This window comes from Balaenoptera ricei, chromosome 15 (assembly GCF_028023285.1).
Source record: "Balaenoptera ricei isolate mBalRic1 chromosome 15, mBalRic1.hap2, whole genome shotgun sequence".
In the NCBI taxonomy this organism is placed as follows: domain Eukaryota; kingdom Metazoa; phylum Chordata; class Mammalia; order Artiodactyla; family Balaenopteridae; genus Balaenoptera; species Balaenoptera ricei.
This window is the reverse complement of record NC_082653.1, coordinates 81088287-81106383: the sequence shown is the minus strand read 5'-3', so window position 1 is coordinate 81106383 and position 18097 is coordinate 81088287. Positions and strand designations below refer to the sequence as shown.

At 41.1% G+C, this 18097-nt stretch overlaps 1 protein-coding gene across 1 annotated transcript in view; it reads left to right on the top strand.

The window, feature by feature from the left end:
* Positions 1-1219: 1219 nt before the first annotated feature.
* PRKRIP1 (PRKR interacting protein 1) overlaps positions 1220-18097 on the top strand; it is a 35690-nt gene continuing 18812 nt past the window's right edge. The window contains exons 1-5 of the mRNA XM_059897878.1: positions 1220-1373; positions 2019-2097; positions 2925-3025; positions 12648-12733; positions 13610-13677. Coding sequence (XP_059753861.1) covers positions 1248-1373; positions 2019-2097; positions 2925-3025; positions 12648-12733; positions 13610-13677 — 460 coding nt within the window. The 5' untranslated portion in view covers positions 1220-1247. The remainder of the gene's footprint in view (positions 1374-2018; positions 2098-2924; positions 3026-12647; positions 12734-13609; positions 13678-18097) is intronic.

The following is an 18097-nucleotide window of genomic DNA, read 5'->3' as shown; positions in this document are numbered from 1 at the left end:
GCCAATGCAGAGGACACAGGTTCGAGCCCTGGTGCAGGAAGATCCCACATGCCGCGGAGCAACTAAGCCCATGTGCCACAACTACTGAGCCTACGCTCTAGGGCCCGAGAGCCACAACTACTGAGCCTGCATGCCACAACTACTGAAGCCCACGTGCCTAGAGCCCGTGCTCTGCAACAAGAGAAGCCACTGCAGTGAGAAGCCTGCACACTGCAACGAAGAGTAGTCCCCGCTCGCCACAACTAGAGAAAGCCCATGTGCATCAACGAAGACCCAACACAGCCAAAAATAAATAAATAAATAAATAAATAAATTTGGGGGAAAAGAAAAGGCTTATTATAGAATTTGGACCTGGGTTAGGTGATTTGGGGGAGGGTTCAAGTAAGTGGGCTTTTACTCTGGAATAGATGTCAGGAAGCGGGGACAATTCTACGACGGGAAGTCTTAATAAATCTTTAAAGTGGAAGGCTAATGCTGTAAAGAAGCAGCAGTTACTCATATTAGTCAGAATGGGGAAACGGTTGGTCTTTTCCTGGTTCCAACAATATTCTTGTTTTCATCTGGCTTTAAACATGATTACGGAGCAGTCTTGTTTATGCCTTGCTCCATCATGGTCTCAGAATGGCCTTGCACTACCGTGGTGTTCTGGGAAATTGTTTATGTCCAACAGGAGAATACCAAGGCCTAGCTGTGAGTGCCAGGCTAGTTCCCAGATGCGAGGGGCAACTGTTCTCTTTCTCATAAGAAAGGCCCATTCACTCGACCGAGGTATATTTGCTGGGAGCCAGGTGCAGAGTAATTCGAGGTGGACAAAAGAGATACAGCCCCAGTCCTCAGGGAGCTCGCAGTGACGTTTGTGCCGTCTTAAACACATTGTTAGAAATGGCAACGGGAGTGGACCAGATCCAAGGAACCGCCAGGACAGAGGCCCGGGGGCGGAGGTGGGGGATGCTGAGAGGTCGCGGTCGGGGGCTGGAGAGGTCGGCTGGGGCCGGACCCTCGGACACGCAGGGCCACGTCTCCCCAGGGACGTGGGCATTCGCTGCGCTGATTTGCTCAGAAACATGAAAAGAAATCAAGCAGCTTTAATCAAAATAACGCACCGGGGCTTCAAGCTCATGAATATTCAGCATCCTGCTTCTGGCTGGCAGCCCCGCCCAGCTAGGAGACTGCGCTTGCGTCGCTGGCGCGCGGCTCTGTCGTCATACGCGTGCGCAGCCGCTCGCCAGAAAAGATACAGAGCTGTGATGGCGAGCTCGGTCGCCTCCTCCGTGCGACCGCCGAGGCCCAAGAAAGAGCCGCAGGCGCTCGTCATCCCCAAGAATGCGGCGGAGGAGCAGAAGCTCAAGCTGGAACGGCTAATGAAGAACCCGGTGAGACGAGGCGCGGGCTGACGGCCCTTCCGAGTCCCACCCCCTTCCCTTCCGGCGTCTCTGGGCGCTAGCGGGCCCTCATTCCCCGCTTCCGAACTCTGGAACTCAGTACCCGAACCCGAGGGTCAGACCTTAGGAAGGAGTAGGCGGCCCCGGAGATAGTGAGCTATTTTCTGCTCTTATGTTAGAGCCAAGCCTGGATGAGGGCGCTGCGAAGCGGCTTCTCGTGCTCTAAGCCCCTTTAACTTTGTGAACAGAAGCCTTAGACTGGAAAGATACAATCCGTGGGTTAGCACAAGGGTTTGTTTTCTTCTGAACAGCACTAATTGTTAGAGAGGCATTGGCCGAGACACCTGAGGTTGGAGGTTTCCATGAGGTTGGAGGTTTCCAGCCATAAACGATGAGTCGCGTTTCTGAGTTCTGCCCTCAAAAGTTGAGTGTAGTCCTGGCAAGGCTGTGGGCTCTGATAGGACCCAGAATATACAGGATGAAGTAAAGGCAGAGGGAAGAAAACAAACTCAGCTTTGGGTCCAAGAAGCAAAGCAGCCTTACTTCAATACTTAAGTTAAAGTTTTTTGGTTGAAAAAGATGTCACTTTGTCAGCCGGTTTATACATACAAATGCTTTCGTGTTTAAATGTTGCAGGACAAAACAGTTCCAATTCCAGAAAAAATGAGTGAATGGGCACCTCGACCTCCCCCAGAATTTGTCCGAGATGTAATGGGTAATGTCTTTTGGATGTGGGTGTGTGTTTAAATAGTTTTTAAAGTGTAGGTATTAAAAACTCTGCAGTTAGTATTTGTTAATTACATCCCTGATAGGAAGAAAAAAAAGTTCACTGATCCAGTATTTTGCTCTTAGAATGAAGGGGTATTGTTGCTTGTGGTTTGGCATTAGAGAACTTTCTTCTGCATTGTTTTTAATACCTTGCTTTTTCAAAATGGAAATAGTTTTTATTTTGTTGGGTTGTAAGTTAACATAACTAACTATAAAGAGAATAAATAACAGGTGTAAAAAAATTAGAACCACCTGTAATCTATCATTCTATTTGTAACTTTTTGATACAGTCCTCCAAACTTCTTTATAGTCAAAACCACTCATGCTTAAGAAAAAATGTTTACAAAAATATGGTTGTTCCACACATACTATTTGATATTTGATAACCTACTTTTTTTCCACTTCATATATCATGGACATCTTTTCAACTAAGTAGAAACCTAGCATGTCAAATGTGAAATCATCTGGTGGGGGAGGGAAAGGTCACAGGCTCTCTTTTAGGTTTCTGGTCTCTGAACGATAGTCTGCTTGTCCTCTTTAATACTGCGCTAGAGTGGAATCTTTGGTGACTTCACATTCAACATTCACACAACAAATATTTAATGATACCTACAATATACCAGCCAGCGTGCTAGCTTCTGGGGTACAGTGGGGAGTAGGGCAGGCTTGGTCCCTTCCATCACTTCTAGTATCTTTCTTTGGTCCCCTGTGATTAGGAGTAGCCTGTGTTGGTAACTGGATATCATCAAAAGCTCTGGACTGTCCTGGCTTTAGGTTCAAGCGCTGGGGCCGGCAGCGGAGAGTTCCATGTGTACAGGCATCTGCGCCGGAGGGAGTACCAGCGACAGGACTACATGGATGCCATGGCCGAGAAGGTTAGTGAGCCAGGAGGCCGGCTGACCCCTTGGGTTTAGGCAGTGTGCACTTAAACCTTAGAAGAAAGCACTTGAAGAAGAGTAGATACACCTGGTTGTGGCTTGCGTGAGGGCTGCCTTGTAAAGTCAGCACGAGAAACAGATGTCAGGTAGAGTCCAGGGTACTTTTAGGTCAGACCCAGCACGGCAGGATGCTCACACTAGGAAATGAATGAGGGGAGGGAGTCTTCCAGGTGGTGGAGAGCCCAGCAGAGTCCCTTTTTCCCACCAGGCCATTTGCCATGGAATAGAAGCAGGATCTCACACCACTTGAGTTATTATTTCTTTATAGTTTCTCTCTTTCTGGCTGAATGCCTGTAATTCCAGTTAGCTGTGTGTTTGGTGCTAGTAGTGGTGTGCTTTCAAGTGTTTTTGCTTCTGAGTTTTCTAGCTTTGAGACTGGCATTTCTTCATGACAGGTGTCAAATAATAATTGATTAAGAATGGAGAATTGATGGCAGTTCCCTGGTGGTCTAGTGGTTAGGATTCAGTGCTTTCACTGCTATGGCCCGGGTTCAGTCCCTGGTCAGGGAACTGAGATCTTGCAACCCATGCGGTGTGGCAAAAATAAATAAATAAAGATAAAAATTAAAATTAAAAAAAAATTTTTTTTTAAAGAATTGAGAATTGCTTTTGAAATTGTACTGTAAGAACTGTTAAGCTCTCCATTGCTTGATGGGAAAGGCCAGAAACCTCTCTCCTATTGCTCTTAAGAAATATTCTTTTGGACATTTCACTTGTCTTCTTTCTGGAATTGAGTTTTGGAGTTATTTTATCCACTCCAAAAGTTTTGTTTGATTTTTTTTACTAGATTTAAATTGAATCTGTAGCTTAACTTGAATGAGAATGGATGTCATAGTGTTTAGTCATCCCCTCTAAAAACTTTGTCTTCTTTTATTTGTCTAATCTTTTTGTATCTCTCAGTGATCATATATAGAGATTTTACATATGTCTCACCACGTTTGTTCAAAGATATTTTAAGTTTTTTGATTGCAGTGGTGGTGAGTGGTCCCTTAAAAATTTATTTGAATGGCCAAAATTGAGTTTGAAAAATACCTGTATGATTTTTGAACAGATTGGGATCATTGCCATGGTGGTTTTCACCTGGTATTTGCTTGTCCTGCAGCCCTCACTCGGCCTCCAGGTGTCGGTGGTTCTTCTCCAGCTACTTCTCAATTCCAGTGAGGAGTTTCAGGTGACTTGTCACACAGCTGTACCAGGTCACTGAAGGATTTGCGCTGTTAGGAATAAACAGAACTCTGTATGTAGAAACTAACAGAAGCACTTTTTTATTTTTAAACTACTTTAGAGGGGAGGAAATAGAGCAGACGGTTGTCTCAAATGCCATCAGTTAGTCTGAAGCTTTTATGTATTGATTAACGACCCAGAGAAAATACAGAAAAATGTTTCACAAACCTTGAATCCACACAAGTGCAAAGGTTTTATTTCACGTGGTGAAAGAGAGGCTCTGAGGTTAGGAGAAAAAAAGAGATGCAAGAGAATCCTTACCTTCCACAGCGACTGATAGATTGTCACCACTGACAGACCACATCTGACTCCTGCTTGAGCCCTTGCCGGGGTCAGCAGCCAGCGGGGGGCTCTGTCTTGGTTGAGCTTCAGACATTTCTAGCTCAGCTTCTAAACAGATCAGGTGCTTTTAGTTTGAAGTCATTGCTTTCTAGCTGAACTCTAATTAAAGCTGATTCCTTTCTTGGAAGGAGACCCTGCTTTTTAATTTCATAGTTCTGCTCTCAGAGTTTCTGCATTAGTCTGAGCAGATCCACAGAGCCTGGCAGAGGTGTTGAAGCCACCTCTTCCTCCTCTGCTGGCTCCTTTTTTGCTCCATCGACCTTTATGGCTGTAACTAGAAGAAATAGAGATGGCACTTGTTTTTTATCAGTAGATGTCTTTATAGTTTACAAGAGCTTTCCTGTAGGTTATTGCAGTTCATTAGTCTTCCTAAAGGCTCAGGGAAGGAGAAATTATTGTTTCCCCCATTTTATAGATGAGGAAGCTGAGGCTTAGAAACAGGGAGCTGCTAGGAAGAAATAATACAAGGGATGGATATATATTTATTTGTATGTATGTATGTACTCACATATACATATGTACACCTGTAGGTGTGTTTAGTAGCAGGTGACGGCAATACATGTTATGCTGCCTTAGAATCGGTCATTTGATAACCGTAGCGAGTTAGGACTTGAAAATTCCATGGTCGCAGCCCTCTGGCCACTCCACCCAGTGAACCCCCATCACTGTCTCTGAAGAAGCAACACTCCTGTGTGTCTCCTTACTGTCAGTACTCTACTGCATTTCTGACACTTCTGGGCACCGATGTGGGGATTTTCCCCACACCAAGCAGTTCTGTGGCACCAGGTGAGTATCCTACAATTCAACTCAATTGTGACCCTGTCTACGTGGAGATAGCGCCATATCTCGAAGGTTAAGGCTCAGTCCTGCAAGACTGAGCTCCACCCCCAACTTCAGAGGCCAGCCACAAGTCCCTGTTTTCACCTGTGCATCTGACCAACTGGCTATAAATCAGAGGTTTCCCATGGCCCCCTCCTCAGGTTCAAGTAATTTGCTTAGAGGGGCTCACAGAACTCAGGAAAACAGCTTACTAGTTTTCCGGTGTAGTATAAAAGGATATAACTCAGGAACAGCTGCATGGAAGAAGGGATGCAGAGCTTCCATTCCTTCTCCCAGCATCTCCAGTGTTCACCAACCCAGGAGCTATCCAAACCCTGCCTTTTGGGGTTTTTGAAGGCTTCATTATGTGGACATGATTAAATCACTGACTGTTGGTGATTAGTTCAACCCTCAGCCCCTCTCCCCTCCCTGGAGGTCAAGGAGGTGGGGCAGAAAGTTCCCTTGGCAACCAGCCCCGTTCCTTAGGTGCTTTCCCAAAGTCACTCATAAACTCCTTTGGTTGAAAGGGGCTGGTTATGAATAACAAAAGATACCCATTTCATCTTTTTTTTTTTTTTTTTTTTCACACACACACACACTGTATTTTATTTTTACAAGAGATAAATCGACTGACACCAAGCATTGTACATGGATGACCACAACAAAAGCAACAATGATTGCAATTACCAAACATGAAACACACTCATACTATGTCATAGTATTGACATTCAGTCCAGTAATCCTCCACTGTAACAGCTCCTTTACTTTGCAGTGAAAATTGATTTGTATATTCTTTGCCTCTGAGTCCTTGTGGAATTTTTTTTTTTTTTTTTTTTAAATTCAGACAGAAAGTCACAAAAATTATACTCATCCTCATCAGTTCACTCAGTCCCATGTAATTAATTTTTTTTTTTTCATCTTGATCTTTTGTTAGCACTTTTATGAGTTCATCAGTTTTTCATTAGAGTTCTGAAAATGCTTATTCATTCAGTTCAGCAGTACAGTCCGTTACCAGAAACCTGTACTTGTCAGAGTCTTTTCCATGTATTTCTTGAAGATGAAACCCTTTTATAGGAACATATTTACAAAATCATCAGAGTACACCCAGAACTGTCTGTAAATGACAAAAGACTTAAAAATGACCACGGTTAAAGATTTGATGACAGTTCATAATAATGCAGTTGACAAGAAAATTAGTTATTTCTGAGATATACATTTTAAAGTAATAAATAGGATTATTACTTATAACATTATACCAGAACATATAAGATTTTTAGAAATTTCATGTAATGTCTGAAACATTTATATTAACATATTTCCATACATATTTCCATACAAGTACAAATATAAGATTTTTAGAAATTTCATGTAATGTCTGAAACATTTATATTAACATATTTCCATACATATTTCCATACAAATACAAATATGATTTTTAGAAATTTCATGTAATGTCTGAAACATTTATATCAACATATTTCCATACATATTTCCATACAAATACAAATATAAGATTTTTAGAAATTTCATGTAATGTCTGAAACATTTATATTAACATGTTTCCATACAAATAACCCAATGAAAGTTTAGTATTAGTTGTTTTGTTTGTTTTTTTATACTGCAGGTTCTTATTAGGCATCAGTTTTATACACATCAGTGTATACATGTCAATCCCAATCGCCCAATTCAGCACACCACCATCCCCACCCCACCGCAGTTTTCCCCCCTTGGTGTCCATATGTCCATTCTCTACATCTGTGTCTCAACTTCTGCCCTGCAAACTGGCTCATCTGTACCATTTTTCTAGGTTCCGCATACATGCATTAATATACGATATTTGTTTTTCTCTTTCTGACTTACTTCACTCTGTATGACAGTCTCTAGATCCATCCACGTCTCAACAAATGACTCAATTTCGTTCCTTTTTATGGCTGAGTAATATTCCATTGTATATATGTACCACATCTTCTTTATCCATTCATCTGTTGATGGGCATTTAGGTTGCTTCCATGACCTGGCTATTGTAAATAGTGCTGCAATGAACATTCGGGTGCATGTGTCTTTTTGAATTACGGTTTTCTCTGGGTATATGCCCAGTAGTGGGATTGCTGGGTCATATGGTAATTCTATTTTTAGTTTTTTAAGGAACCTCCATATTGTTCTCCATAGTGGCTGTATCAATTTACATTCCCACCAACAGTGCAAGAGGGTTCCCTTTTCACCACACCCTCTCCAGCATTTGTTGTTTGTAGATTTTCTGATGATGCCCATTCTAACAGGAGTGAGGTGATACCTCATTGCAGTTTTGATTTGCATTTCTCTAATAATTAGTGATGTTGAGCATCTTTTCATGTGCTTCGTGGCCATCTGTATGTCTTCTTTGGAGAAATGTCTATTTAGGTCTTCTGCCCATTTTTGGATTGGGGTGTTTGTTTCTTTGATATTGAGCTGAATGAGCTGTTTATATATTTTGGAGATTAATCCTTTGTCCGTTGATTCATTTGCAAATATTTTCTCCCATTCTGAGGGTTGTCTTTTCGTCTTGTTTATGGTTTCCTTTGCTGTGCAAAAGCTTTGAAGTTTCATTAGGTCCCATTTGTTTATTTTTGTTTTTATTTCCATTACTCTAGGAGGTGGATCAAAAAAGATCTTGCTGTGATTTATGTCAAAGAGTGTTCTTCCTATGTTTTCCTCTAAGAGTTTTATAGTGTCCAGTCTTATATTTAGGTCTCTAATCCATTTTGAGTTTATTTTTGTGTATGGTGTTAGGGAGTATTCTAATTTCATTCTTTTACATGTAGCTGTCCAGTTTTCCCAGCACCACTTATTGAAGAGACTGTCTTTTCTCCATTGTATATCTTTGCCTCCTTTGTCATAGATTAGTTGACCATAGGTGCGTGGGTTAATCTCTGGGCTTTCTATCTTGTTCCATTGATCTATGTTTCTGTTTTTGTGCCAGTACCATATTGTCTTGATTACTGTAGCTTTGTAGTATAGTCTGAAGTCAGGGAGTCTGATTCCTCCAGCTCCATTTTTTTGCCTCAAGACTGCTTTGCCTATTCGGGGTCTTTTGTGTCTCCATACAAATTTTAAGATGATTTGTTCTAGCTCCGTAAAAAATGCCATTGGTAATTTGATAGGGATTGCATTGAATCTGTAGATTGCTTTGGGTAGTATACTCATTTTCACAATGTTGATTCTTCCAATCCAAGAACATGGTATATCTCTCCATCTGTTGGTATCATCTTTAATTTCTTTCATCAGTGTCTTATAGTTTTCTGCATACAGGTCTTTTGTCTCCCTAGGTAGGTTTATTCCTAGGTATTTTATTCTTTTTGTTGCAATGGTAAATGGGAGTGTTTCCATAATTTCTCTTTCAGATTTTTCATCATTAGTGTATAAGAATGCAAGAGATTTCTGTGCATTAATTTTGTATCCTGCAACTTTACCATATTCATTAATTAGCTCTAGCAGTTTTCTGGTGGCAGTTTTAGGATTCTCTATGTATAGTATCATGTCATCCGCAAACAGTGACAGTTTTACTTCTTCTTTTCCAATTTGTATTCCTTTTATTTCTTTTTCTTCTCTGATTGCCGTGGCTAGGACTTCCAAAACTATGTTGAATAATAGTGGTGAGAGTGGACATCCTTGTCTCGTTCCTGATCTTAGAGGAAATGCTTTCAGTTTTTCACCATTGAGAATGATGTTTGCTGTGGGTTTGTCATATATGGCCTTTATTATGTTGAGGTAGGTTCCCTCTATGCCCACTTTCTGGAGAGTTTTTATCAGAAATGGGTGTTGAATTTTGTCAAAAGCTTTTTCTGCATCTATTGAGATGATCATATGGTTTTTATTCTTCAATTTGTTAATATGGTGTATCACATTGATTGATTTGCGTATATTGAAGAATCCTTGCATCCCTGGGATAAATCCCACTTGATCGTGGTGTATGATCCTTTTAATGTGTTGTTGGATTCTGTTTGCTAGTATTTTGTTGAGGATTTTTGCATCTATATTCATCAGTGATATTGGTCTGTAATTTTCTTTTTTTGTAGTGTCTTTGTCTGGTTTTGGTATCAGGGTGATGGTGGCCTCATAGAATGAGTTTGGGAGTGTTCCTTCCTCTGCAATTTTTTGGAAGAGTTTGAGAAGGATAGGTGTTAGCTCTTCTCTAAATGTTTGATAGAATTCACCTGTGAAGCCATCTGGTCCTGGACTTTTGTTTGTTGGAAGATTTTTAATCACAGTTTCAATTTCATTACTTGTGATTGGTCTGTTCATATTTTCTATTTCTTCCTGGTTCAGTCTTGGAAGGTTATACCTTTCTAAGAATTTGTCCATTTCTTCCAGGTTGTCCATTTTATTGGCATAAAGTTGCTTGTAGTAGTCTCTTAGGATGCTTTGTATTTCTGCAGTGTCTGTTGTAACTTCTCCTTTTTCATTTCTGATTTTATTGATTTGAGTCCTCTCCCTCTTTTTCTTGATGAGTCTGGCTAATGGTTTATCAATTTTGTTTATCTTCTCAAAGAACCAACTTTTAGTTTTATTGATCTTTGCTATTGTTTTCTTTGTTTCTATTTCATTTATTTCTGCTCTGATCTTTATGATTTCTTTCCTTCTGCTAACTTTGGGTTTTGTTTGTTCTTCTTTCTCTAGTTTCTTTAAGTGTAAGGTTAGATTGTTTACTTGAGCTTTTTCTTGTTTCTTTAGGTAGGCTTGTATAGCTATAAACTTCCCTCTTAGAACTGCTTTTGCTGCATCCCATAGGTTTTGGGTCGTCGTGTTTTCATTGTCATTTGTCTCTAGGTATTTTTTGATTTCCTCTTTGATTTCTTCAGTGATCTCTTGGTTATTTAGTAACGTATTGTTTAGCCTCCATGTGTTTGTCCTTTTTACGTTTTTTTCCCTGTAATTCATTTCTAATCTCATAGCGTTGTGGTCAGAAAAGATGCTTGATATGATTTCAATTTTCTTAAATTTACTGAGGCTTGATTTGTGACCCAAGATGTGATCTATCTTGGAGAATGTTCCGTGCGCACTTGAGAAGAACGTGTAATCTGCTGTTTTTGGATGGAATGTCCGATATATATCAATTAAATCTATCTGGTCTATTGTGTCATTTAAAGCTTCTGTTTCCTTATTTATTTTCATTTTGGATGATCTGTCCATTGGTGTAAGTGAGGTGTTAAAGTCCCCCACTATTATTGTGTTACTGTCGATTTCCTCTTTTATAGCTGTTAGCAGTTGCCTTATGTATTGAGGTGCTCCTATGTTGGGTGCATATATATTTATAATTGTTATATCTTCTTCTTGGATTGATCCCTGGATCATTATGTAGTGTCCTTCCTTGTCTCTTGTAACATTCTTTAATTTAAAGTCTATTTTATCTGATATGAGTATAGCTACTCCAGCTTTCTTTTGATTTCCATTTGCATGGAATATCTTTTTCCATCCCATCACTTTCAGTCTGTATGTGTCCCTAGGTCTAAAGTGGGTCTCTTGTAGACAGCATATATATGGGTCTTGTTTTTGTATCCATTCAGCCAGTCTATGTCTTTTGGTTGGGGCATTTAATCCATTCACGTTTAAGGTAATTATCGATATGTATGTTCCTATGACCATTTTCTTAATTGTTTTGTGTTTGTTTTTGTAGGTCCTTTTCTTCTCTTGTGTTTCCCACTTAGAGAAGTTCCTTTAGCATTTGTTGTAGAGCTGGTTTGGTGGTGCTGAATTCTCTTAGCTTTTGCTTGTCTGTAAAGCTTTTGATTTCTCCATCAAATCTAAATGAGATCCTTGCCGGGTAGAGTAATCTTGGTTGTAGGTTCTTCCCTTTCATCACTTTAAGTATATCATGCCACTCCCTTCTGGCTTGCAGAGTTTCTGCTGAGAAATCAGCTGTTAACCTTATGGGAGTTCCCTTGTATGTTATTTGTCGTTTTTCCCTTGCTGCTTTCAATAATTTTTCTTTGTCTTTAATTTTTGCCACTTTGATTACTATGTGTCTCGGCGTGTTTCTCCTTGGGTTTATCCTGTATGGGACTCTCTGCGCTTCCTGGACTTGGGTGGCTATTTCCTTTCCCATGTTAGGGAAGTTTTCGACTATAATCTCTTCAAATATTTTCTCTGGTCCTTTCTCTCTCTCTTCACCTTCTGGGACCCCTATATTGCGAATGTTGTTGCGTTTAATGTTGTCCCAGAGGTCTCTTAAGCTGTCTTCATTTCTTTTCATTCTTTTTTCTTTAGTCTGTTCCGCAGCAGTGAATTCCACCATTCTGTCTTCCAGGTCACTTATCCGTTCTTCTGCCTCAGTTATTCTGCTATTGATTCCTTCTAGTGTAGTTTTCATTTCAGTTATTGTATTGGTCATCTCTGTTTGTTTGTTCTTTAATTCTTCTAGGTCTTTGTTAATCATTTCTTGCATCTTCTCAATCTTTGCCTCCATTCTTATTCCGAGGTCCTGGATCATCTTCACTATCATTATTCTGAATTCTTTTTCTGGAAGGTTGCCTATCTCCACTTCATTTAGTTGTTTTTCTGGGGTTTTTTCTTGTTCCTTCATCTGGTACATAGCCCTCTGCCTTTTCATCTTCTCTATCTTTCTGTAACTGTGGTTTTTGGTCCACAGGCTGCAGGATTATAGTTTTTCTTGCTTCTGTTGTCTGCCCTCTGGTGGTTGAGGCTATCTAAGAGGCTTGATGGGAGGCTCTCCATTTCATCTTTATTTCTGGAGTTATTTCAGGAGCTGGGAACAAAACTAAATATTATAATAAAAGATCCCCCTGTGGCTCTTATATAGGAAATTTGTAAGAGTTTTAATGTGCCAAAAACAGTAGATGAAGACCAAATATGTATATATGTTATGGCACGATATCACATTTTCCAAGGCCCTGGAGAACCAGAGCCAGTAGTGCTGCCTCTGCCTTCAGGGAATACTCAGCGTGCTCCCTCTCATGCTTTCCCTCTTACATTTAATTGTGCACGAACGGTATCTTAATGAACTGAGTTATTTCACCATCAGAGATCCATATATTGATTGCCTGCATCACCTGTGAGGCAACTTCTTAAAGTGGCCCTGGAGACCTCGATGTACCTGTAGCACCCCCAGTGGTGTGACTTCTAGAGTTTTCATACCCAGGCAGGCCAGAGTTTGTCTAACTGATGTGGTTTTTTGCAGCAAAAATTGGATGCAGAATTTCAGAAAAGACTGGAAAAGAATAAAATTGCTGCGGAGGAGCAGACTGCAAAGCGTCGGAAAAAGCGGTGAGGGCTTTGTGGCATCCCGTAACTACTGAGACTTGGGGCGGGAAATGTAGAAGTAAATAGTTGGTGAACGAGTCCTTCTTGTAGTCAAAAGTTTACCTGTATGGCCTGTATAGGTCTTGGGTGTAAAGATCCACAGTGGGGACTTCCCTGGCGGTCCAGTGGTTAAGACTGCACGCTTCCAATGCAGGGGGCGCGGGTTTGATCCCTGGTCGGGGAACTAAGATCCCACGTGCTGTGCAGCGCAGCTAAAAAAAAAACCCACAGTGGAGCACCCCCGTAGAGGAATGGCTTTTCTTCCAGTACCTGGGGAGAGATCAAGTCACTTTTTGCCCCCTGCCCCCAGCTTGCTACAGATTCTCCAAAGCTTGCTGGTCAGCACTTTGGTGGTGAGCGCGTGGATTTCTGTGTCTCCTTCATGTTGGTATTTTAACATCAGGTTTAATAACTTGGTATGAGCAAACTTCCCGGTTAGCTTCTCCCTTAAAGGAGGGTCTGTAACCTCCCTAAGTGACTACATGAGTGTACAGACTGCGCCCGCGCACGTGTGTGTGTTGTTTTAATAAATGCTCCCTCAACTTTTAGAGAGCTGAGCAGGATTCTAAAAATTGTCCCTAAATATCTTTGAATGAGAAAGTATCGCCAGTATTTCTGGATTGCGCTAATCACCTCAGGACTCCAAAGAATCTGATCTTGATTCATGAAGGAAACAGGTTGATAGTGTTGATGATGTTGGAGTAGCAGAGTCATGAGGAAGTATTTCTTTCATTTTATCGTAGCATTCGTGTAATTACTAAATTGCTAAAGGTTCTGTAAGTAGATGTTTATTTTCTAAAATATAAAATAGTTAAGGAATTAATTATTTTGCATTTGCAGCCAGAAGTTAAAAGAGAAGAAATTATTGGCAAAGAAGATGAAACTTGAACAGAAGAAACAGAAAGAAGGTGAGTGGTACCCACTTTTCTTTCGTGACCTTTCTTAGTGCTGATCGCAGTGGTTGACCTGTCAAAATGAGATTTAGAGTTTGGAGTAGGTTGGTTGGCCTCTGAAGAAATGAAGGCTTGTTTCTATTAGTTTCGACTCGTTTAATTGCAAGTGTCAGGAAGCCAAACTGGTTTAAGCAAAAAAGAAAGATACTGCCTCCCGTTTAGTCCAGGACAGACCTCCTCTCGGGCATGGCTGGTAAAGGAGCTCTGATGTTGTTGGCATTCACTGTCTCCTTCTGTCCCCTGGCTCCCTGTCCTCAGGGAGGCTCGCTTCCTCCTTGTGGTTGTGAGGTACCAGTAGCTGCTCCGGGCCACACCGTGGCTCATTCTTGCCTAGTAGGAAAGACAGGGGGTGTCCCTAGCAAAAGAGTTTTTGTGTCTCTTTGGCTCTTATTGAGTCACTTGGCAAATCAGTTAAGAATGCTTTTGGCTACAAGAGATAGAAAACTCAACTAGCAGTAGTTAAGCAAAGAGGAATTCTTTTTCTCACATAACAAGAAATCTGGTGGTAGGTGGCAGCCCAGTGTGGTTGGGTAGCTCAGTAGTGTCAGGCCTGGTGCCCCTGTGGTTCTTTTGGCCTTTATCCTGTGGGCATGAGATGACTGCTGCAGCTCCTGGCATCATGCTTACGTTTAAAGCAGGAAAAAGAGGGGAGCAAAAGATCCCCCATCACGTATTACCTTGTATCTCATTGGTCAGTACTAGGTCACTTTGCCATCCATTGCTGTCATCAGGCTAGATGAAAAGAAAACAGAATTGTCATGACTGTCTTTATCCATCACTGGATGCTGGGTACATTGTCACGCTAGACAGAATTGAGATTTGTTAGAAGGAGGGATAGGGGGTGAGTAGTGTGTCAGCATCCCACAGTGCCGCCAGTCCTGCCCACGTCCGAACCCATCACAAGGCCAGTGGTGCCAGCCACTCCTTTGGGAACCCCTGGGCTGCGAACCAGAGAGAGGTCCCAGGTGGAAAGGACCAAGGATGCTAAGAGACGAAACAATGACAACTGGTCACCACATCTCTGAATTGGTGGCTATTCTCTGATTGACTAGACATGGTTCCTAATTGTGATTTTTGGTCTTAAGATAAAATCAGACCCGCACTGACATACGGAAATATGATTGGCCCCTTCCAGGACCAGTTTGCTTATGAGTTGTAAATGTACTATGTGACACACTATATATGGTATGGTTTTAGCCTGTTGCCTACCATTTCCGGGAAGAAATTATTTTACGGTACCAGAATGTGATTGCTAGGACATCATCCCTCAAATAAACCACCTCATCACGTTCCCTGCCCTTCCCCCAGCCCACACACACAGAGGAATGTGGAAGTACTTGGTCCAAGGGCAGGAGGATTGGGCACCCCACCAGTCTCATGTTCTGTTGAAGGAGGTACTGTGGCTTGGACCCCATTATATTGGGAAATAGAAAGGTCTCCTTGGCTCTTGGTAATTTGACCCTCCCTGCCCAGGGTTTGTTGTTTTTGCTGCTTGTTGTCTTTGTTGCTGTTTATGTGTAACTAACTCTGTACAGCTTATATTCTTTGTTGTGTGTGGCAACTGAAGTCTTTACTTGGTTAGCTTAGTGGTCAGCTGAAGATGAGAGATTTCCTGAAATGCTTTGAACCAGTAAATCTCCTGATCTTTGCCAAGGGGCTTTCTGTGTGTGGTGGAGCATGCCTTCACCATTCTGGCAGGCAGTTGACAGTTTTGCCTTAGCCTTCACTTCCTCCTTGCACAGAGCCTCGAGGTTAGCCAGAGGTGAGATTAGGGCCATCACTTGTCTGTCTTAGACATGTGCACAGCTCTGCATGTGCACGTGGCCTTCTAGATCACCAGCTTTTCCTCTTAAATTGTTGGTCAGTTTCTTGTTTGCTTCGACTGTTATCACTGCCTCAGGCAGCTATGATGTTAAACAGTTGCCACTGATTGTTTTTGACAAATACCTTGAAGAAAAGGCTGTTCTCACTGAGTCAGGTTGAATAAAGACAAGACAAGCCTTGCGAGTGGAAATTTCCAGGGAGCTGCCAGACAGGTCAGATAGGGACAGTGCTCTGGGTATGGGACTTCTGAGGAACTCCCAGGGCAGTTTACTTCCTCCAGTGGCTGCTAGGCTGCTGGTTTTCACAGCTACTGTGAGTAGGAGGCTGTTGATTTGGGAGGCTACCTTGGATCTGCGGAGAGGGAGTAGGAAATAGGGCAAATTTTTTTTCTTAACAAATTTATTTATTTATTTTTGGCTGCGTTGGATCTTCGTTGCTGTGCGTGGGCTTTCTCTGGTTGCGGCGAGCAGGAGCTACTCTTCATTGCAGTGTGCAGGCTTCTCATTGCGGTGGCTTCTCTTGTTGCAGAGCATGGGCTCTAGAGCACAGTCTCAGTAGTTGTGGCGCACGGGCTTAGTTGCTCTGCAGCATGTGGGAATCTTCCGGGACCAGGGCTCGAACCCATGTCCCCTGCATTGGCAGGTGGATTCTTAACCACTGCGCCACCAGGGAAGTCCTGTTCTCTCTGGTTTTTTGTTTCTCTGTTTCTCCTTTCCTGTCTTCTTTTGGATTTATTTGAACATTATTATTATTCTATTTTAATTTATCGTGTTTTTAACTGTTTCCTTTTTTATAGTCTTTTAGTTGTTCCTCTAGACATTACTGTATTTGTACTACTTTCACAGTCTACTTGGAATCAGCATTTCACCACTTTAAGTAGAATGTAGAACTTTTCATCACATAGATTTCTTTACTCTGTATGTTATAGTTGTCTTAGGTATTACATCTCCATACGTTGAAAACCCCTTCAGATAATGTTACTTTTTTTTTTAATTGACCTATAGTTGACTTACAGTATTATTTCAGTTTCAGGTGTACAACATAATGACTTGATATTTTCATAGATTGTGCACTGTACAGTTATTATAATATTTTTGGCTATATTCCTGATGCTGTATGGGTTGGCCAAAAAGTTTGTTCGGGGTTTTCCATAACACCTTACGGGGGAAAAGAACGAACTTTTTGGCCAACCCAATACATTACATCCCTGTGACTTATTTACTATATAACTGGCAGTTTGTACCTCTTAATCCCCTTCACCTATTTTGCCCATTCCCCCATCCTCCTCCCCTCTGGCAACCACTAGTTTATTCTCTGTCAGTGGAGTCTGTTTCTGGTTTGTTTTTAGATTCCACATATAAGTGAAAACATGCAGTATTTGTCTTACTCTGTCTGACTTATTTCACTTAGCATAATACCCTCTAGGTTCATGCATGTTCTCGCAAATGGCAAGACTTCATTCTTTTTTATGGCTGAGTAATATTCGTGTGTGTGTGTACATCTTCTTTATCCATTCACCTGTCAGTGAACACTTAGGTTGCTTCCATATCTTGGCTATTGTAAATAATGCTGCAGTGAACACTGGGATGCACATATCTTTTTGAATTAGTGTTTTCATTTTCTTCAGAGAAATACCCAGAAGTGGAATTGCTGGATCATATGGTAGTTCTGTTTTTATGATGTTACTCTTTTTGTTTTCAGTCATCAAATATATTTCAGAAATCTCAAGAGACTAGTCTTGAATAGTGACCAGATAGTTACCATTTCTGTTGCTTTTTCTTTGTTCCTGATATTCCAGACTTCTATCTGGTATTGTTTCCCGTATGTCTGAAGAACTTCCTTTAGTTATTCAGTTAGAACAGTTCTGCTGGCTATAAATTATCTTAGCTTTTCTTCATATGAGGCTATCTTTATTTCACCTTCATTCCTATAGGACATTCTCACTAGATATAGAATTCTGGGTTGGCAGTTTTTATTTCAGCACTTTTGAAATGCTGTTCCATTTCCTCTGGCCTCCATGATTTCTGATTTTTAAAAAATATGTAGTTATTCAAATTGTTCTCCTATCATTGTTTTTCTCTGGCTGCTTTCAAGATCCTTAGATGTCAGGAATTTGATTATGATGTGTCTGCACATGGATTTCCTTGGGTTTATCCTGGAGTTGGGTTTGGAGTTCACTGAGCTAGTTGAATCTGTAAGCATGTATCTTTGTCAAATTGGGGATTTTTTTTTCAATCTTTTTTTGTCTCTGTTGTTCATATTGGATAAGTCCTATTGATCTGACTTCGAGCTGTCTCTTCCCTGTGTCATCTCCATTCTGCTTATCGATTCTATCCAGTGAATTATGTTTTTCAGAAAAGTTTTTCGATTTCCATTCGATTCTCCTTTATACCTTCTATTTCTTTGCTGCAGTCTTCTGTCTTTCCATTTGTTTCAAGAGTCTTCACTCTTACTTCCTGGAAAAATATTTAAATAGCTACTTTCAAGTATTTGGTAGTTCCAAATCTGGGTCATCTTGACATTGGCATTTGTTCCATGCAAGTTGAGATTT